This window comes from Suncus etruscus, chromosome 3 (genome assembly GCF_024139225.1).
Source record: "Suncus etruscus isolate mSunEtr1 chromosome 3, mSunEtr1.pri.cur, whole genome shotgun sequence".
Classification (NCBI taxonomy): domain Eukaryota; kingdom Metazoa; phylum Chordata; class Mammalia; order Eulipotyphla; family Soricidae; genus Suncus; species Suncus etruscus.
In genome coordinates this window covers 140,136,349-140,157,759 of record NC_064850.1, presented here as the reverse complement: position 1 = coordinate 140,157,759, position 21,411 = coordinate 140,136,349, and the positions used below count along the sequence as shown (strand labels likewise).

General features: G+C 47.3%; 1 protein-coding gene across 1 annotated transcript in view; it reads left to right on the top strand.

Annotated features, from left to right (window-relative positions):
- IPPK (inositol-pentakisphosphate 2-kinase) overlaps positions 1-21,411 on the top strand; it is a 40,364-nt gene that overhangs the window by 8,725 nt on the left and 10,228 nt on the right. Inside the window, exons 4-11 of the mRNA XM_049770080.1 lie at positions 5,125-5,191; positions 6,308-6,429; positions 7,628-7,717; positions 9,696-9,754; positions 10,360-10,432; positions 11,727-12,006; positions 14,115-14,265; positions 14,843-14,945. Of these exons, the coding sequence (XP_049626037.1) occupies positions 5,125-5,191; positions 6,308-6,429; positions 7,628-7,717; positions 9,696-9,754; positions 10,360-10,432; positions 11,727-12,006; positions 14,115-14,265; positions 14,843-14,945 (945 nt within the window). The remainder of the gene's footprint in view (positions 1-5,124; positions 5,192-6,307; positions 6,430-7,627; positions 7,718-9,695; positions 9,755-10,359; positions 10,433-11,726; positions 12,007-14,114; positions 14,266-14,842; positions 14,946-21,411) is intronic.

Here is a 21,411-nt window from a genome sequence, read left to right as displayed (position 1 = left end):
GTAGCACTTCTCAATTCTGGTTTGGGACTTTGTACTTACTGGTAGCTCCTCCTCTGCTGCCCCGGCATGGTAGTGCAGAAGACATTCTCCATCATACTCCATCTCCCTGCTGAGCAGGGCACAGGTTATGTTATACTTTGGCTATCCAGGTTGATGCCTGCCTATTCCAAGGTGTGTGTGGCAGTCAGACTGACTGCATTTTTTTTTTTTTTTTTTTTGGTTTTTGGGCCATACCCGGCAGTGCTCAGGGGTCATTCCTGGCTGTCTGCTCAGAAATAGAAATAGCTCCTGGCAGGCACGGGGGACCATATGGGACACTGGGATTCGAACCAATCACCTTTGGTCCTGGATCAGCTGCTTGCAAGGCAAACGCTGCTGTGCTATCTCTCTGGGCCCGACTGACTGCATTTTTGAGAACTGAGAGGAATGGCCTGTCTAAGCAAGGTCAGTTGTGTGAATGTACAGGAAAGTGATGGAGTAGAAAGCTATGGAGATCCTATTGTCTTGGTCCCCCTTCAAGCAGGTGACAAAAGGCTTGCCTGGGAGGACTGCTCTCTGTCTTGGCTTTGTTATTTTGGGGGTGAGAGGGATCACACCCAGTGGTGCTTGGATCTTAATCCTTGCTCTGCATTTCTGTTGGAGCCCATGAGACCCTGTATCATTGGCCATGTACAAGGCAAGTGCCTTAACAGGAGAGGGAGAGTAAGAGGGAAGTGCTTGTTACTAAGAGAGAAGGAAGAGAGGGGAGAGGGCCGGAGAGGTAGCAAAGTGTAGGGCATTTTTCTTGCATGTGGCTGACCTAGGACGAATGCTGGTTTGATCCCCGGCATTCCATATGGTCCCCCGAGCCAGGAACGATTTCTGGTGCAGAGCCAGGAGTAACCCCTGTACACTCTCGGGTGCCCCTCCCCCCAGAAAAAAAAAACAAAAAGAAAAAACAAAGGAAAGGGGAGAGAAGAGGAGGAGAGAAAAGGTGGAGAGAAAGAAAGTGTGGGGGGGGAGGAGATGGGAGGGAGGGGACAGAGTGAGAGAGATTGAGATTTACTCAGCAGCCCCAGGGAGAGAGAGAGACAGAGATGAGACAGACCCTTGGTGGCGTTTGAATTGAGCAGACTTGGAACTCCCGGCTATGGGAACCCCACGCCTCTGAGCTGCCTAGGTTTTGGTCTGGCCAGTGTGGGTGTGATGCTGGGTACTCATCTGAGGGTGGCTCGTCCACTGACTTCTCCTTCATGCTAATGTACCCACCACAGTGAGACCCAGTCTAGTTGGAGGTCTGGGAGAGGGCTCACCGCTTGTCCCTACTGCAGTGGCCTTAGGAACATAAGGTATCTCTCATTGTGTCCATATAAGACCATATTCAGATAAAACCAGAATGAGTAAGATCCTGTTTTCTTTGCTCACAACACGACTCAGAGCACAGCAGGGCCCTGGAGAGCATGGTTGCCTTTGTGCTCTGGAACCAGACACTGCCAGCCCCATGGGGAGCCTGGCAACCTCCCCCACCCCCCCAGTACGCTTGGCCCCGCCTGGCTTGCTCAGGACTGGTCTGGGCCTGTCCTGTGTAGGAGTTAGAGGGTTATGACCCAGGAAGAGGCTGTTCTTGTTCTAGAGTTGGCTGCCTTGATCCTGAGGTCCCTGAGATGGGTGTGCTAGTATCCTGCCCCCTCTGAGGTTAGATGTCCTGGATGGCCTTGGCTTCCATTTGAACTTGACCCCCCCCCCCCAACGTGTGGCATATGTGAGGTAGGGCTGCATGACTGTGCTTCTCACTGTGGGCCCTCCAGGCTCTCACAGTATTCACCCCTCTCTGTACTCAAGAGGAGTACCCCTGGGAGGGTCGATACCCACAGCAGCAAAGTGACCTGGCTATGTGTGGGCCACCTGCCTCCCCTGTCCTCAGGTCTCATGGCTCTCAGCATTTTATACGGTACTAAGGTTTTATTGGAGCATTTATACGGTACTGAGGTTGACCCCGGGTTCTGTAGCTGTGTCTCTTTTAGGGCGATAGATGGTGGGGTTCAAGTTGGTCACGAGTCTGGAGCAGGAATTTCTGGGTGTACCATACAGTAAGAATGCTTACTGTAGGGGGCTGGAGAGAGAGAACAGGGCTTAATTAAGGTGCTAACCCAGATCCTTTGACCCAGAATCCAGTCCCTGGTTCCAGAGTCCCCCCAAGTACCACCAGGAGTCACTCCTGAGCACAGAGTTAGGAGTAGCTGTGGAGTACTATCTGGTGTGGCCTAAACAGCCCCAGCACTCTCCACCACTCCCATTAATAGTTTTTTTTTTTCTTTTCTTTTCTTTTCTTTTCTTTTATTTTTTTTGTTTTTGGGCCACACCCGGCGGTGCTCAGGGATTACTCCTGGCTGTCTGCTCAGAAATAGCTCCTGGCAGGCACGGGGGACCATATGGGACACCGGGATTGGAACCAACCACCTTTGGTCCTGGATCGGCTGCTTGCAAGGCAAATGCCGCTGTGCTATCTCTCCGGGCCCCCATTAATAGTTTTTATTGTATGGGCCTAGAGTAGTTCCATCAGTTAGGGTGCATGACCTGGTTTCAATTCCTGGCACTACCTGATCCCCCCTCACCCCCAAGTATCACCAGGTGCAGCTCACATTGGCCAAGGTCATCTGAACATCATAGGGCCTGAGCAGCATGTGGCCCATTTAATATCACAGGGTACAGCCCATGGTTGGCTCAGTTCATCCCAGCACTCAGCAGTGATAACTGAGAATCACTGGGGCACACCCTGGACCTCCCGAGCACCTTTTGGATGTCGTATCCAATATTGTGTTCTCCCATCTCCCCGCAAAAAAGAATTTCTGCTGTAGACTTTTTGTTTTGTTTTGTTTGTTGGACCACACCCAGCTGCACTCGGTTTACTCATGGCTCCTCGCTCAGAAATTGATCCTGGCAGGCTAGGGGATATATGGGAATCGAACCCAGGTCTGTCCTGGGTCAGCCTTATGCAAGGCAAACGCCCCACTGCTGTGCTATATCTCCGGCCCTCCTGTAGACTTTTGGTATGGGTTTGGAATACTACCAAAATAGTCTAAAAATCAAGAATGTAGAGTTGGGGCTGGAGAGACAGTGCAATAGGTAAGGCACTTGCTTTGTGCGCTACCAACTTGAGTTCTATCCTGGAACCCCCTGGGATCACCTGAATCTCATCAGGAGTGATTCCTTAGTGCAGGGCCAGGAGTAAACTCTGAGCACTACTGGGTGTGACTCAAAAATCAAATATTAATGGGACCAGAGAGATAGCATGGAGGTAAGGCATTTGCCTTTTATGCAGAAGAATGGTGGTTCGAAACCCAGCATCCCATATGGTCCCTCAAGACTGCCAGGAGTGATTTCTGAGTGTAGAGCCAGAAGGAACCCCCGAGTGCTGCCGGGTGTGACCCAAAAACAAAAAACAAAAAAAACAAAAAAATTAAATACTAAAAAGAATGTCAAATGTTGTTGTTGGTGACAGGCTTTACCAAGCAGTTAGCAGGAGTGTCAGAGTCAGGAGTCCCCCCCACCTTTGGCCTAGACTTGCTCTGCAGCTCTCCAGTGTCACCTGGTGCTAATGACTGCACCATGGCCCCCTTAGTTTTGCCTATGCTGCCTCTGTCCATGGACTCCAGTTGTGGCTTTCTATGCAGCCCAGCATGGCGCTGTGCTACATCAGGCACCTCTTCAAGAGAGGGTCTTTTCTTTTCTTTCATTGAGTGATCCCAGTTGAGCTTTTTGAATTTTTTTTTTTTTTTTTGGTTTTTCGGGCCACACCCGTTTGCTCAGGGGTTACTCCCTGGCTTGGGGGGACTATATGGGATGCCCGGTCCATCCTTGGCTAGCGCTTGCAAGGCAGACACCTTACCTCTAGTGCCACCTTGCCGGCCCCGAGCTTTTTGAATTTTTATAGTTCTTCCTCTTTTTTATTGTTTCACCATACTAATTCAGAATTGTCTTTTCAGTATTTCATCTTTCATTAGTTTACTTAGTATTTTTGGGAACATGCAGAGAAAGAATGAAGTAAAATTGTTCTTTGATTTTCCTCGCAGGCCAGTGGTAGAGAACTTTTTTTGTTTGTTTGTTTCTTTTTTTTGGTTTTTTGTTTTTTGGTTTTTTTTTTTTGGTTTTGGGGCCGCACCCAGATATAGATATATCTATATCTGGCTATCTGCTCAGAAATAGCTCCTGGCAGGCACCGGGGGCCATATGGGATGCCGGGATTTGAACCAACCACCTTAGGTCCTGAATTGGCTGCTTGTAAGGCAAACGCTGCTGTGCTATCTCTCTGGCCCCTGTAGAGAACTTCTGCCTTGTGTGTGAGACTGGGGACTCAGTCCCTGGTACTACACACCCCACTTACTTCTAAAAAATAATTATGGTCCTGAGAGACAGTATAGTGGGGAGGACATTTGTTTGCCTTACACATGACAGACTTGGACCCCCTCTCGCATCCTCTAGTCGTGATCCCTGAGCACAGCCCTAAGCAATGTGTGTGTGGTCCCAAAAGAAGAAAGAGGTAAAAAACCCTCCTTTGTTTGCTTTTAGATGCACTCAGTATTGGCCCTTGAGTTCATGTTTCTCAGGACATTTCTTTTTTTTGGTTTTGGGCCACACCCGGCGGTGCTCAGGGGTTACTCCTGGCTGTCTGCTCAGAAATAGCTCCTGGCAGGCACGGGGGACCATATGGGACACCGGGATTCGAACCAACCACCTTTGGTCCTGGATCGGCTGCTTGCAAGGCAAATGCCACTGTGCTATCTCTCCGGGCCCTTCTCAAGACATTTCACTCGAGATTTATCCCGAATGAGCAGGTCCAGAGGTATTACAAGGAAATGCCTGGTAAAGATATATCTGCAGGTGTCCACTGCTATGGGCCACTTATGTGCAAACTCACAAGAGGATAGGAGGAATCTGTGAGTAGGAGCCTCACTAGCTGTGCTGAGACCTCTCAGTGCAGGAAAACATGTCTCCATTTAATCTGGGCAGTTATTTCGTTCCTGAAACACACTTTCTGAAGATTTTCTTAGATGTGAGCAAACAAAATCTGCCTCCATTTTAGCCATTTTTCAATATATAGTTCTGTAGCTTTCCATAGTGACAATTTCTTGTTTGTTGTTACAGGAAGTTGTTCAACTACCTTTAGATTTTGTGAAGCAGCTTTGTCTAAAGGTGCAGTCTGAACGGCCAGGTAAGAGAGCTGATTGCGTTCCCTTCCTTCCCATTGTGCCTGCCCTTCCTCTTGGACCCCGTTCTGTGACCTTAGCAACTCATAGCCTTCCTTCTCCTAGTCAGAACACAAACATGGGTCAAATGATGGTGAGGATAGACAGGGCTCCTGGAGGCACTGCCAGCATGGGGTAAGGGTGCTGCTCAGTTTCTCGGTATCTCTGGTGAGCATAGCAGTGGGTGCAGGACTCCAGTGTCCAGGCTCAGGAAGTAGGGGCACAGCTCACGGTTACATGTGGCTTTGTGTTCTCAGCTGGACAAAGACAAATGGAACTTGTTCTAGGGCCAGCAGGATGGTGGCCCCTGTCTGCTTCTTAGGGGGAAAGTGCCTGACTTTGGGTGGTGATTGTTTTGTTTCGGCTATACCCCATGGTTTTGGGGAACTGCTCCCAGCTCTTTTTCTGGTTTCTGCTGCTGGTTGCTCCAGGGACTGAGTGACCATGCAGTGATGGACAGGTGTGGAATCTGGGTGGCTGGTGAAGGGTAGATGGGGGCTGCTGTCCTTCTCTGAGTTCTACATGAGTGCCACATGGTGGCAGGCCCTAAGGACACCCTCACTTCTGAAGATATTAACACAGAGGGTGGGCAAGATGCACCTCATGTTTGGGGATTGCTGGGAGGTCTAGTGGGTCTGTGGCCCGTCACTCTCTAAGGCAGAGACTGATGCCACTGAGAGATCAGGCAGTAGGCCCAGTGTTCCTAGACAAGCTCCCAGGGATCTAGTCCATGGGGTCAAGTGGAGCCTCCCCCTTTTATCAGATGTGACAGTGTATGGGGAACTCTTGAAGGGCCCCTTTGTTGGAGTGAACAGGGTTGTGGCTTGGGCATGTGGACCCTTCTGTTCACCCACATGCTGGCTCAATCCCTGTCCCCCCAGAGACCCAAATCCCTACCATGACACAATCCTGTGTGCCTCAGGGTCCTGGGTGATAGCTTACACTTCTCAGGCAAAACATGTGACTTCCTGGATGCCAGATGCCAAAATTGAGCTTCTCCTAGGCCAGGCTGATGTTGTTGCCCCTTATGAGCTCCCCTATTTTCTGCCCTGCTCAGCTGCTGTCCTTGCTCTGCTTCTCAGAATCACGCTGTGATAAGGACTTGGACACCCTTAGTGGCTATGCCCTGTGCCTGCCCAATTTAGCTCGACTCCAGACCTATCATTTTGCAGAGCACCGGCCCATTCTGTGTGTGGAGATCAAGGTGAGTCCAGGGAGGGCAGGGTGGGAGGCTGAGGCAGGTTGGGGAGTTTGTGAACCACTTCTGGGTGTATTTGTGTGGTTCCTGATTCTTTCCACACTGGGACTGTTTGGAGAGACAGACAGACAGACAGACAGACAGACAGACACATGTGTGCATGCCAGAGACACACATATGCCCCTTTGTCTTCCAGATATCCACTCCCACTTCTGCCTCCCAGACAAACACACATACACACTACTTTGACCCTCAGACACACATGTATACACACAAACACAATACTTAGACACACATACCCTGGCATACACATACCCAGACACACAGATACCCAAATACCCAAACAGACTCACACACCACACACTGTTTTGTATTCTAGGAACTTGGTTCACTTGTCTAGGTTCACTTGTCTAGACTAGGGTGGTCCCCTATCCCCTGGCTTCTCATGGAGACTGTGACTCAGTGTTTCTTCTTTACCCAGGGCAGAGGCAATAAAGACTTTTGCTATATTTGAGGGGCCAGACAGTTCCTGAGAGCCAGTTTCTTGTGCTCGTTTTGTCTCCCACACTGGGCTCCACACAGCTATTTGTCCTCGCTGTTGTCAGTCGTGTCTTTATCCAAAGCCTCTGTGATAGGACTTGTGTGTCACTCTTGTCCCAAAGTGCACAAGCCCATCGAGAGGTAATGTCTTAGCTCACAGATGATGGACAGCATGGTCCCCAGCTAAGCACACATTCTATGTTTTCTAAGTGTCTAGAAATATGACTTTCACAAGGCCACAGTCCCTTGGCTTTGTGGGGTCTTATGTCCAGCCATTGAACCGTTTCTAGTTCCCTAGTTCTAGTTAGAGTAAAGAGGGCTCTGCTCTATGAAGACAGTAATCAGGGCAATCTGCATTCCTTGTATGTGGCCTGGCTGCAGTAGTAACATAAATCATATAGGCACAGTTCCTTTGGCTGTCTAATGAAGACAGAGATGGCTAGATACGAAGACTCTTGGGTATCTTTGTCAAGCCAGCAATATTGGCACCATTGATTTTTTTTTCTCACATTGAAGGGTCTCACCATGGGGCTGTCTTCTTTGCAAAGGTTATTTGTGGGATGTGATGAGAAACCATTACCTCTGTGCCTCGATGGGTGATGTGATATCTCTTTATAGGTTCATGATTTCCCCCTAAACATGCTTTCTCCCATGTCTCTTGCAGCCCAAATGTGGGTTTATTCCTTTCTCCAGCGATGTCACACATGAGCTGAAGCACAGAGTGTGCCGATATTGCATGCACCAGCACCTCAAGGTAAGGAGAACCCTTGATTCAGGGTCTTTTCTGCAAAGTCAAATGTTGGGGTTGGATGAAGGTGACAGTCCATTTTTCAGAAGAGTAAGAGAAAATGTGGAGATTTATGATTTACTCCTTTTTAAAATTTTTACACTGGGATAGAGGTGGAGTTCCTAAGCAATGCTCATGTACCTGGGGCCACACTTGGTGATGTGGAATTGCAGGCTGCTGCTGTCTGGTGCCTGCTTGCTGGATCAGCAGGGCCAGAGCTCCTAGGGATAAACCCTCTTGTATGCGTGTGTATGTGGTATGTGTATACAGGGATTAAACCAGGGTTTCATGCGAACCAAGTCTGTGCTACAGCCCCCAGATATATAATTGTGAAAGATGCATGACATAAAATTTGCCATTTTAGCCAGTATGCCCATGATATTAGGATGTTTATATTTTACCATCTTTGCTTAGCACCCTCCTTCTTTTCCTCAGTTTGTTTTGCACTGGGGCCACACCTGACAATATCAGGGATTACTCTGGTCTTTTCAGGAATTACTCCTGGTGGTCTTGGAGAAACAGCATGGGATGCTGGGGATTCAACCAATGTCGACCATGTGCAAGGCCAGTGCCATACCGCTGTACTGTTGCTCTGGCCATCATCACCCATTTTCATTTTTTGGGTTTTTTTTTTTTTTTTTTTTTTTTTTGATTTTTCTTTTTTGAGCCTCACTTGGTGATGCTCAGGGGTTACTCCTGGCTATGCACTCAGAAATTGTCCTTGGCTTGGGGGATCATAAGGGATGCTGGGGAATCAAATCGCATTCCGTCCTAGGTTAGCGCTTGCAAGGCAAACGCCCTACTGCTTGCGCCACTGCTCTGCCCCCCCCCCCCCATTTTTATCTTGTAGCACTGAAATTCTTGTATCTTGGTGCTGGAGTAATAGCACAGCAGATAGTGCGCTTACCTTGTATGAGGCCTGCCTAGGTTTAATCCCCAGCATCCTGTATCTTTCCTCTAACACCACCAGGAGTAATTCCTGAATATGGAGCCAGATGTGGCCCCAAAACAAAGCAATACAAAACAAAAAGAAACTCTTGTGCCCCATCCAACAACTTCACATTGTCACCTACCTCCCAGTCTCTGACAGTCAAACCCGACTGTTGCTCTTATGATTGGGATTTCATAGAATTCCATAGTATTTGTTTTCCTGGCACTGATTTGTTTCTGTAGCTCTGTGTCCTTATGGCCTCTTCTTTTTGGAGCATGGGTTCAAGTTTCCTTCCTTGTTAAGCTGAGTATAATGACATCTTTGTGTGTATAGTACAATTCTACTTGTCGCTCCAAGTCCATCTCCTGATAAACACTTTGTGGTCTCTACCATTTGACTCCTGTTAGTAATAAATGTTGCAATGAATGTTAAGATTGTTCATCTGATATTCTAAGTTTGGCCATGTCATTTTGTTTAGGTGGGGGAGAGAGAGAGGAGAGAGAGAGTGAGTGAGTGAGTGAGTGAGTGAGTGAGTGAGTGAGTGAGTGAGTGAGTATGTGTCTGGGGGTTGGGGGAGTTGTTTGGTTTTTATTTTGTTTTGATGCCACAATGCTCTGGCACTGGGGGCTCCAGCCTACAAATGTGCCCAGCCCTGTGAGCTATTCTTTGCCCCTATTCTGATGTTATTTCCACTGCTTCCTGGAGGCATGGGTTGGGGGTTCCTAGTGGTAGTGGGGTTCTGTGACCTCAGCCTCCCTGGCTGTTGTGCCCCCCCCCCATTTTTTTGGTTCTTGGGCCACACCCTGTTACACTCAAGGTTACTCCTGGCTATGCACTCAGAAATTGCTCCTGGCTTGGGGGAACCATATGGGATGCTGGGGATCGAACCCAAGTCCGTCCTGGGTCAGCTGCATGCAAGGCAAACGCCCTACCGCTGTGCTATCCTTCCCCGCTGTTGTGCCTTTTGAGTTAGGCTTGCCGGTACAGTCACTGACATCTGATGCTTTCTTATAGGTGGCAAATGGGAAGTGGAAGCAGATCAGTAAATACTGCCCCCTTGACCTCTACTCAGGGTAAGAGACATGGGCTGAGGGACCTGGTGGATCTCTGAGGTGGAGGATATAGGGGCTCCCTGAGAGGTTCTGTGAAGTGGGGGTTATTTATTAAGGTGGAGATATTCTTGCCTAAGGAAAGGGCCAAGAGTAGGGGTGAACATCCTCTGTGGGACAGAACCCCCATCCTGTGGGGCAGAGACCACCCCCCCCCCACGGGAGAGAATCCACCTGTAGGATGGAAGAGACCCCCTATGGGCGGGGTCCATGTTGATGCTTGGGGTGCACAGACACTGAGCTGGCAGGGAGGCTCCACCATTGTTGGCTGATAAAAGAACTAGCAGGGGAACCTCCTGCTCTAGCCATGAGAAATTAGAGGTGGAGCAGAAGAGCCCCCAGTACCCATGCTGGGCTCCTGCAATATTGGGACCTCCTGTCTACCTTGGCCTGTGGAGTCCACCAGGCCCATGGCTGCACTTCTTGCTGGGCCTGCTGTGTGCTCTGCCTCCGAGGTCTGGGTCGGCTCTGACATGATGCTTAAGCACCATGTGGACATGTTCCAGTGGGTTGTGGAGGAGCCACAAGCTTCCATTCTCTGCATACCCCATGGTGTTTTCTACTTACAGAAATAAACAGAGAATGCACTTTGCCTTGAAAAGCTTGTTACAAGAGGCACAGAACAACTTAAAGATATTTAAGGTAAGAACAGCTTCTTGCATGTGACCTCTGGGACGGGGAGATTGACTTGTGTGGATTCATGCTGGTGGCTCTTAGGGGTTGCTAGTCGTTTGCAGATGTGGTGTGTCTGGGCTGAGGCTACCCACGGCTATCAGGGTCCTAGTCCTGAGCCCTGTTCTCTAGGGTCACATCCCCTGAGCCCTGGGGTATGGGACAGTGACAGTACTGCAACCTTAGGCAGGGTGGGCCTCACTCAGGTCTCAGCATGTTTGATGCTAGAACAGAGCCGTGACTCAGGGGTGGTAGCCCTGTGCCTGCAGCCTCCCATTGTGCCCATGGAAGCTTTGTTGGGGTCTCCTGGTCAGAGAGAGTCGTGCCATGTTCCAGCCACCTCGGAGATGGGGCTCTATCAGACAGACTTGATGTTTGTCTCAGGTGCCTGTCACTCCCTCTTGGGACCCTGATTTGGCCCCATGGTGGTCCTGTGGTCACCTGGCCTTCTGCAAACAGCAGGTCTCAGGAGAGAGGCTAAGGAAAGTGCGGAGCAGGCTGGGGCTTGTGTTGGAAATGTGTGACCAGGAGTCCCCCTGTTCCCTTTTCTCTACCCCTTTACCCTCCTTTCCTGATCATCCTCATTAACTGAGATGCATGAGAGAATTTGAGTTTGCTTGTTAGCCTTGGTTTTAGAAGGCAGGAAGGCTTGTTTAAAGACCAAGACTGGGCTGGAAAGATGGTAGAGTGGGTAGGACACTTGCCTTGCATGTGGCCAATCCAGGTTCAGTGGCACCTCCATCTAGTCCCCCGAGCTCCATTAGGAATGATCCCTGAGCACAGACAGGAATAAGCCCTGAGCTTACTCAAGACCAAGACTGGCCCAGCAGTGACTTAACAACCCCAAGTGGCCAGCTCCACAAGCCACCCTGTTGACTCTTTGAAGTGTTGCTGGCCTGCAGACATCCTCACTTGCCAAAAGTTTTGTCTACTCAGCTTAGGGCCCAGCCAACACTATGTACCCATCAGTGGCTATGGTGTTCTGTGACCTTAGGGTGGGGGTGTCCTTGTGGACCCTCTAGCTGGGGCTGTTTTAGGCAGCAGACGTCCTCCCTGCCCCAGTGTCTGCGCACCAGCCAGGGCTATTCTAACTATGTGAGAATTTTCCCTCCTTTTTACTTTCCAGGGAGATTTTAGAAGTATGCTTTGAGGGTTGGTTTCCCAGCGGGCCAATGTCCTGGGGCTCCTTTGCCAGGCAGGTTGGGGTGAAGAGTTGCCTCCCAGCCTGTGAGGGCTGACATTGCCCGCCTCTCCCCTCCTACAGAACGGTGAGTTGATTTATGGCTGCAGAGATTCCCGCAGCCCCGTGACCGACTGGAGTGAGCTGGCCCACCACCTAAAGCCCTTCTTTTTCCCATCCAATGGACTGGCAGGTGGGCCACACTGCACAAGGGCTGTAATCCGGGAGCTTGTGCGTGTCATTACTCGAGTGCTGCTGAGTGGCTCGGACAAGGGCCGGCGTGGCCCTGTTTGGCCGGGGCCTGGGCTCCAGGGCCCGAGTGTGTGTGAAGCCAGTCCTTTTGGCAGGAGCCTGCGCCACCAAGGTAAGCGTGGGTTTGGGATGGAGATAAGGGTCTGGGCCATTGTTCCAGGTTTGGAGGCGCTTCTGTGGATGTAATTTGGGCCTCATTAGGACTCCCAAACCAGGCCTTGGCATATCTTATCTCTCTGGGCTTCTCATTTGAAGCACTGTAGGTCTTAGAGAGTTTGTGCCTCTTCCACCCCTTCAATGCCAGGAATCAAACCCAGGGCCTCACACATGCACGGCAAGCACTGTGCCTTAGAGCAACATCTCCCATCTTCAGTCTAAATACTGACTTCTGTGTCCATGTCCTCTGAGTGTTTTCTCCGTACTATCATGTCCATGTGCACTCCATGTGCACTATGACCTGTGATTGCAGACCCAGAAGGACCGAGAGACCCACAGGGCGAGCCCACTGTTGCCTGCTTTGTTTAGCTGTATGGACACAGATGTGGGCAGGGTCTGGCCTACATAGTTCTGGCTGTAATTTGCTGGCCTCCTAGGCATTGTGCAGAATCTTCCTTGTGTCTTCCTGCCACTGGATTCATCCTGGCTGTGCTGTGAACCCCCAGCTAGCAGTGGGGAGAACTGACCCCCACTTTGATGCACTCTCAGTCCTCGGCATAGCTTGGGAGCTGTGGCCCTCTCTTTGGCTACTCTTAAGTGCCACTTTCCTTTGCTGGGCTGCCTAGGCACAACCAAGTGACCTTTTGCCCCTCTGCCCTAGGCTGAGTTTTTCTTAGCCTAAGTGAATTTTTGTGGAATTTCCTTGATCCCAAAGTGAGACATGATCATTCCTAAAACTTTGGATCAGGATCTGGAGTGATGCATGTGGTTAACTTGGGTTCAATCCCTGGTACCTCATAGAGTACCCAAGCACTGCCAATAGTGATTCCTGCATGAACAGCCAGGAGTAACCCAGGAGTATTGCTGGGTGTGATCAAACAAACAAAACCTAGAACAATTTGGATCAAATTATATCCCCTTTTTGGACTTCAAACTACTTACAAGTAGAGAGAAGGTATTTGGAAGGACATGGGATAAAGATGGGGAGTGGGGGTGCATTTTTGTCAGGATGGCTTTTCTACCTTCCCTGGTTGTATAAACACATGTTTACTTTATGTGCTGTTTGTCCCAGATCTTTTGCTCACTTGACCTCACACTGTCTCATCGTTTATTTCCTTAACTTTTTTTTTGTTTTGGGACCACACTGAGTGGTACTCAGAGGTTATTCCTAGTTCTTGCTCAGAAAACACCCCTGAGGGTCGGAGAGATAGCGTGGAGGTAGGACATTTGCCTTGCATGCAGAAGGACAGTGGTTCGAATCCTGGCATCCCATATGGTCCCTGAGCCTGTCAGGAGTGATTTCTGAGCATAGATCCAGGAGTAACCCCTGAACGCTGCCGGGTGTGACCCAAAAACCCCAACCTCCACCCCCAAGAAAGAAATCACTCCTGGCAGTATTTGGGGAATCATTTGGGAGTTTGGGGATTAACCCAGGTCAGCCATGTGCAAAGCAAATGTCTTATTTGCTGTGCTATTTCTCTGGCCCCAGGAATGAAGTAGTTCCTTAACTTTGAAGGCCGTGGGGTCTGTCATCTGGCATTTCTGCTTTCCACTGGTTGAGTGCTTAGCCAGGTGTGAAGGCATGGTCAGGACAAGCACTCTGTCCATCCTAGCTGCTCTTGTCTGAAGCACGGGAGATGGTCAGTGCTGACATCCCAGCCTGTAAGGCACCTTGAGTCTGGCCCTGATTGGAGGCGGGTGGCAGGGCTTGGTCCCTGCACAATCCTTGTATAACAGTTATCTGCCAGTTCCCAGAGCTTTGGGACATGTGTGTGGCAACCCCAAGTCCACTTCTCCAGGCGGACCTTGACTCTGGGTTCTGTGATTTCAGGGAGCTTGGTCACTGGTGTGTGTATACACACCAGCCATGTGTGCACCTTGCCTAGAGAGCTTTGTCGAGTCTTAGCCTGGGACTGGGCCGATGGAAATTGAAGACTGTGTTAGAGGGTGAAAAGGCACAAAGCAGGAAAGAGTGCCCCTGGCTCCTTGCTCTGTGCTGTCAAGTCAGTTTTGGAGGCAGGGGTGGCCCCACAGGGATAATAGACCTCTCCTTTCCCCTCATAGGAAAACGCCCCCTGGAGCAGTCAGGGCTACCTAAGGGCTGTCTTCTATACAAAACCCTGCAAGTGCAGATGCTGGACTTGCTGGACATCGAAGGCCTCTACCCTCTCTACAGGCGAGTGGAGCGGTACCTGGAGGAGTTTCCCGAGGAGAGGTAAGCCCAGGCCCTCCCGGCCTCTGCCCCTGCACTCACATAGTGGAAATGACCTTGAGCAATGCCTTTATCAGTCCTGAAAGTGAGCTGAGGATGGGGAAGGGCTGTGCCCAGTGACCAATAGCAGAGGTCTTCTGGAGGATCCAGGCTCCCAGCCCTCAACCATCCCCTGAGGCTGTCAGTTCCATGTCCTGAGTCATCAAGGCCTGCAGGGGGCAGTGGTGTTCCATGGGCTACTGAGCTAGCTCTTCCAGGCCTGAGTTCTGTGCAGCACCTGGCAGCCTGCCTAGCAGCTTCCTCCATTCTGCCTATTCTGAACTAGGAGTCACTGGCTTCCATGCACAGGCCACGTAGCCAGGGTCTGCATGTCTTCCCCACCTTGCCCTGCCCTTTGCATCTCTGATCTGGGTTCTGGTCGGGCCTGATGGAAACTCTGACTTCTTTGGAAGGAGGTTTAGCTGGGAGACAGTGGGGCTGGAGGTGACCTGAAACCAGATGTGTGTTTGTTATTGTCAGCCTTTTGGAAACACTTCCCAGGCATGCTTGTCATTGTTTTCCACATGTTTCTCTTGTGCAGAGAAGCGTTGCAAATAGATGGGCCTTATAATGAAGCATTTTACCAGAAGCTGCTCGATCTTTCCACTGAGGATGATGGGACGTTGGCCTTCGCTTTGACAAAGGTGGGCAGACCCATCTGGAAACTCACAAAGTGTCCATAGGTTCTTAACTCTGACTTGGGCTTGTGCTCAACTATGTGCCTTTGATGGCTAAAACAGAAACTCTGGGATTTAAGAAAAATAAACAAAACAGTGGCTCAGTTTTCCAGCTGGCTGGAGCAAGCTATGGTGTGTGACCTCAGCTTGTAGACTGGATTCCCTTGATTCCCTTAGTTGCTTGTCCACTCAGGCTCAGCCCTTCGCCCTGCATTGGGCCTTCTGTTGCCTTGGAAAGAATCTTATGTGGGCGGCTTCCTTTTCCCAGAGCTCAGGCCAAAGGGCTGCCTGGGAAAATCTCATAGGGAAAAACCCCAGTCTTGTTCTTTCCTTTGCTATTTGGAAATCAGGGAGTTCAGAGACTTCATAAACTTCGGTAGGAAGAAGTTGCAGCTTTCTTTCTTTCTTTTTTTAAAATCAGTCAAATTGAGCAATGGGGGAGGTGGTTATATGCCAACTTTTGTGATACTAACGTTAATAATTTCTGGTAAACCACTGCCATTGGACCAGCCTTTTTTTTTTTTTTTTTTTTTTAAATTTTTTTTGGACACACCCTGTGGTGCTCAGGGCTTATTCTTGGCTCTGCGCTCAGGAATCACTTTTGGCAGAGCTCAGGGAAATTATATGGGTTGCTGGGGGTTGAGCCTGCCTGGATCAGCTGCTTGCAAGGTGCTGTGCTATCTCTCTAACCCCAAAGGTTATATCATTAGTTTTACTACCCTTCAGCTGAAATTTACCTTCTCTTTAGAAGTAGAGCAACAACTGTCTGAGGTCATTAGGGACCTTTCTATATCAGCTCTCAGGGAAAACGGACATTTGCATTTATGCTGTTGTTGCTGTGGGCATGGCAGCATACTATGTTTATTATCCCAAGGACTCCTTATATAGCCCTGTCTTAGGCATTTGTAAAACTCCTTAAGCATTTGCCCGGGATGTGACTCTGTTGTAAAATATGTATTTCACATGTGTGATGCCCTGGGTTCAGGCTCTGGCACAGCTGCCCTCTGTCTTATTTTATGTGTTCAGAAGTTTTATTCTGATAGGGAACCATATGCTTCCCTGGGTTGTCAGAGGTTTTCAATAGATGCTAAGAATGATTAAGGAAGTGTGTTCTACTGTGATCACAGTGACCAAAGTGGAACCCAAACAGTGACCTCCAGATGTCCAGGTGCTTTCTCCTGTCCCAGCCCTCATCTTCTTCTACCCCCATGTGGCGAACTTGTACTCATGTCTGGCTAAGGCTGGACTGCTTTTTCTTTGGCTACTGTTGGTTCTAGGTCCACTTCAAAGTTAGAGTAGGGGACTGGAGAATACAGGAAAGAAGATACCAAGCAACCCCATACTCCAGCACCCCACATCTCCTCTGAGCCCCAGGGCAAGTAAGCCCTGAGCACCAGGTGTGGCAAAAAAAAAAAAAAAGATTTTGAAACTAAATGGAGGGTTTTTTTTGTTTGTTTTTGATTTTGATTTTAAGCTACATCTAGAGGCACTCAGAAATTATTCCTGGCAGGCCTGGGGGACCATATGGGATGCTAGGGATCAAATGGGGTCTGTAGTCGGTTGGGTGCAAGGTAAATTCCTACCCACTGTGCTATCACTCTGGTCCCTGGAGTTCTCTTTTAATTTCCTCTCCCTCTTCCTCCCTTTGTTATCTTTTTTTGTTGCTTTGTGACAGTGACTGGGGTTTGTCAACACAATAATGTATGGTTGATGGTGCCCAGAAGGGTTCACACACCACATTGTGTTCATGTCCCTGTGCCCTCCAGAGTTAGAGTCCTGTCACTGCAGGGCTTGCATGTTTCACAGGACCCCCCCCACACACACACACACGAAAAAAGTAGTCATTATTACCCCACACACGAAAAATATTGATAGAGCAATTTACAACAACTTTCACTTACAACAACTTTCGAAGAATCTAAAGGCAATTCCAATAAATCCCAAAGGACCGCAGAGGAGTTCTGTGGTCACAATGGAACTTCGATCCTAATGGATCATAAAAGCAAACGACCATACTTTAGCCAGGATTTTGGAGACAACCCAGTATCTGGTAACAGATGGTGGGTAAAGAGGTCATGGTATATTCACAGGGAAATCCTTTGCAGCTGTAAGCAAAGATAGAATCTCACAGTTTCTAAGACTTGGGTGGAAGTGGAGGGTGTCATGTTAAGTAAAATAATTCAGAGGGAAAAGGACAAATCCCAGATGGTCTCACTCATCTTTGGTGTATAGAGAAGCCAAACAAGAAAACAGATCCTGTCAGCTGATCAGTCCTTGGCCCTGGATTACAAAACTGAGGAAAGCAAGCTAGAGGGATGATGAGGTCGACTAGAAGTAATGAAGTCCTTGGCAGGGGGTTTGAGCACTTTGGTGGCAGTGAGGTCTGGTCACTGCGTATCCCAGTATCATCAATGTTACAAACACCGTTGGAAGCATGTGGGCTTTAACTTTAATTTGAAAAAAAGTAAGGACAATGCCTATGTGTTTGGTAGTTAGTAAGAAATTCAGCATTCTCTTTTGATTTTGAAAAATAAATAAAATGAGAAAGACTGGTAAAAAAAGTTAAGGGCACTAAAGAACTAAACTGTATAAACTACAGTTTATATTATAATTGGTATTTTGGCAGGGAAAATATAATTAGTCTTAAAATAAGAGCAACTTTTTTTAATTGGGACACTTTAAACCTCTTGATTCAGTAGTGATTCCCTTCCTAGTGTGATTGAGCTTGGGTATGTGTTAATTTTTTTTCAACATTGAAAATTCAGTTTAAAAAAAAAAAGAAAATTCAGTTTTGCCTTTTTTCTTAAAATAGCTGTGAAATTTTGAACCATAACTTAAAATATGAATACATGATCACCATAGAAATTATAAGATGAAATCACACAGTATTTATTGATAGCAGTAACATATAAAATAAATGTAATATTCTTATCCAGAGTTGTGTTGAATATAAACAGATTGTGTGATAAGAACAGAGGGTTCAACAATTAACAGTTGACATTTATGATTAATGTTAAAAAAGCTTTATATCTGTTTACAATTTGGAGTTAAAAAGCAGGCTTAATTTTTCTTATGCTTTTTTTTTTTTTTGTTTTTTGGGCCACACCCGTTTGATGCTCAGGGGTTACTCCTGGCTAAGTGCTCAGAAATTGCCCCTGGCTTGGGGGGACCATATGGGACGCCGGGGGATCGAACCGCGGTCCGTTCCTTGGCTAGCGCTTACAAGGCAGACACCTTATCTCTAGCACCACCTTCCCGGCCCAATTTTTCTTATGCTTAATTAAAACTGGCTTAAAATATTTGTAAATAGAATCAATACTGAAACTGCATAAACTTGCACATTAAAAGGTGCAGCAATTTATTTTTCAGTAAAAAAGTGTACTCTTCTAAAAAATGAAAATTGACAACTCAGCCAGTCAGATGAATTTTAGGTGAATCAGTTGTTGAACTAACTGAGCCAAAGTGATTATGCATTCTTCATTTATTTAGTTAGCACTTTGTATCATATACAGTTTACAATACATGTATAACTTGTAGCTATAAACATTTTGTGCCATTAAAGCTCTCACAAAACTTTTCATGTCAAAAAAAAAAAAAAAAAGAAAAGAAATTCAGCATTCTCTTGATAAAAAGTCATAACAAATCAGGAATAATATCGGACTTTCTGGGTCCAGAGAGATAGTATTAGGGATTAAAGTACTATTATACAGACCAATCCTGGTTCCACCCAGAAGAGGTATCCAGGTGAAATAATAGGGTCGAGAATTGCTTCCCAAAATTATGATGAATAAAAAATAAAAGGGAATGTCTCTAATCTGATGATACTTATTTTATTTTATTTTTTTTATTTAAACACCTAGCTTACAGACATGATTGTGTTCAGTCATAAAAAGAACACTTCCCTTCACCACAGCAACCTTTCCGCCACCAATGTCCTCCATTTCCCTCCCCACCCCACCCTGGCCTGTATTCAAGACAGGCATTCTAATTCTCTCATTAACATTGTTATGATAGTTGTCAGTGTAGTTATTTCTCTAACTGCACTCACCACTCTTGGTGGTGAGCTTCATATCGTGAGCTGGTCCTTCCAGCCCTCATCTCTATGGTCTGTGGGCATTGTTACAAGGAACACAAACACACAATACAAAAATGCCTTCCTCACACCCATCTTCATTGCAACGCTACCTGTAATAGCCAGACTCTGGAAACAACCAAGATGCCCTTCAACAGATGAATGACTAAAGAAACATGGTACATATACAATGGAATATTATGCAGCTGTCAGGAGAGATGAAGTCATGACATTTTTCTATACATGGGGATGTACATGGAATCTATTATGCTGAGTGAAATAAGTCAAAGGAAGAGAGATAGATACAGAATAGTCTCACTCATCTATGGGTTTAAAGAAAAATTAAAGACATTATTGATGATACTTACTCTAATAAGGAAAATAGAACCAAAGGTAAATAATTTACTTAGTAGCAAAATGCTTTCTCTTTGGATTTGAAAATAGGAGAAGCCCCACTGTTACAAAGTAACTGTGTGATAAAGCTTAAAAGAAGAAACATGGGGGCAGGAGAGATAGTTCAGTGGTAGGGCGTTTGCCTTGCACGCTGCTGACCTGGAAGGGACCCAGGTTTGATCCTTGATATCCCAGATGGTCCCCTGGCCTGCCAGGAGCGATTTCTGAGTGTAGAGCCAGGAGTAACTCCAGAGTGCTGCTGGGTGTAGCCCCCCAAAAAAGAAAAAGAAGAAACAAAGATTAGATTATTTTTATTTGGGCCCGGAGAGATAGCACAGCGGCGTTTGCCTTGCAAGCAGCCGATCCAGGACCAAAGGTGGCTGGTTTGAATCCCGATCCAGGACCAAAGGTGGCTGGTTCGAATCCCGGTGTCCCATATGGTCCCCCGTGCCTGCCAGAGCTATTTCTGAGCAGACAGCCAGGAGTAACCCCTGAGCACCGCCGGGTGTGGCCCAAAAACCAAAAAAAAAAAAAAATTTTATTTATACATACAAAGAGTAAATTATTTATATAGTTCCTAGAATTATCTAGGGAGTGATCCTTGAGCACAGTCAGGAGTAAACCCTGAACACTGCATGATGTAGCCCTCAAACCAAATGCAAACCAAAACAAAATAAAATTAAGTTACCTTATTATTATTGTTTTTGTTTTTTTGGGCCACACCTGGTGGCACTCAGGTTACTCCTGGCTCTGCATTCAAATATCGCTCCTAGCAGGCTTGGGAGACTATATGGGATGTCGGAGATATAAACCTTGGTCCATCTCAGGGCTACAGTGTGCAAAGCAAATGCCCTACCGCTGTGCTATCATTCTGGCCCCAAGAGTAAGTTACTTTAGTAAGGCTGAGAAAACATCGAGAGAAATATCAGTGCATACCCACAGATCCACAATGAACACTTGAAAATGAAAATTGTGGGGCCAAAGCGATATTTGTCCTGCATATTGCTAATGTGGATTTGGTCCCCAGCATTCCATATGGTCCCCCAACCTCTGCCAGAAATGGCCTGAGGGCAAAGCCAGGAGTAATCCCTGAACACCACCAGGTGAGACCCCAAAACAAATAAACAAGTACATTTCCACTGCCTAATATTAATTTCTAGGTCCTTTTGATGAATAGTTGTTATGAGTATTATTTTAGGTAGTTCTTTTAAAAAATTTTCCCTTATCTTTGCATTTAAATTTTGGCTTTCTTTTCTCTTCATGATATTTTATTTTTGTTATTTAATTGGGGTTATACTTACAGCTTTAAACCTTCAAAAATTTTCCAACTTAAGTTTCTTTTTCTCTAGTGCTGTTTTGTGGGATGACTTAAAAATTCTATTTCCTGGGCCTGGAGAGATAGCACAGTGGTGTTTGCCTTGCAAGTAGCCGATCCAGGACCTAAGGTGGTTGGTTTGAATCCCGGTGTCCCATATGGTCCCCTGTGCCTGCCAGGAGCTATTTCTGAGCAGACAGCCAGGAGTAACCCCTGAGCATCACCGGGTGTGGCCCCCCCCCAAACAAAACAAAACAAAACAAAACAAAATCCATTTCCTACACTTTCTTTTCTTTTCTTCTACACTTTTTTTTTTTTGTTTGTTTGTTTTTTGGGCCACACTCGGCGGTGCTCAGGGGTTACTCCTGGCTGTCTGCTCAGATAAGGCTCCTGGCAGGCATGGGGGACCATATGGGACACCGGGATTCGAACCAACCACCTTTGGTTCTGGATTGGCTGCTTGCAAGGCAAACACCGCTGTGCTATCTCTCCCGGCCCTCTTCTACACTTTTAACTGGGAAATTAGGTATTTATTTATTTATTTTTTTTTCTTGACAATAGCAAGCAATTGACCTATGAATTCTAATGCTGTTTTATATTTACCATTTTTATATAATGCAACTTTCTGAGAGAACATTTTGCTATGGCTCCTT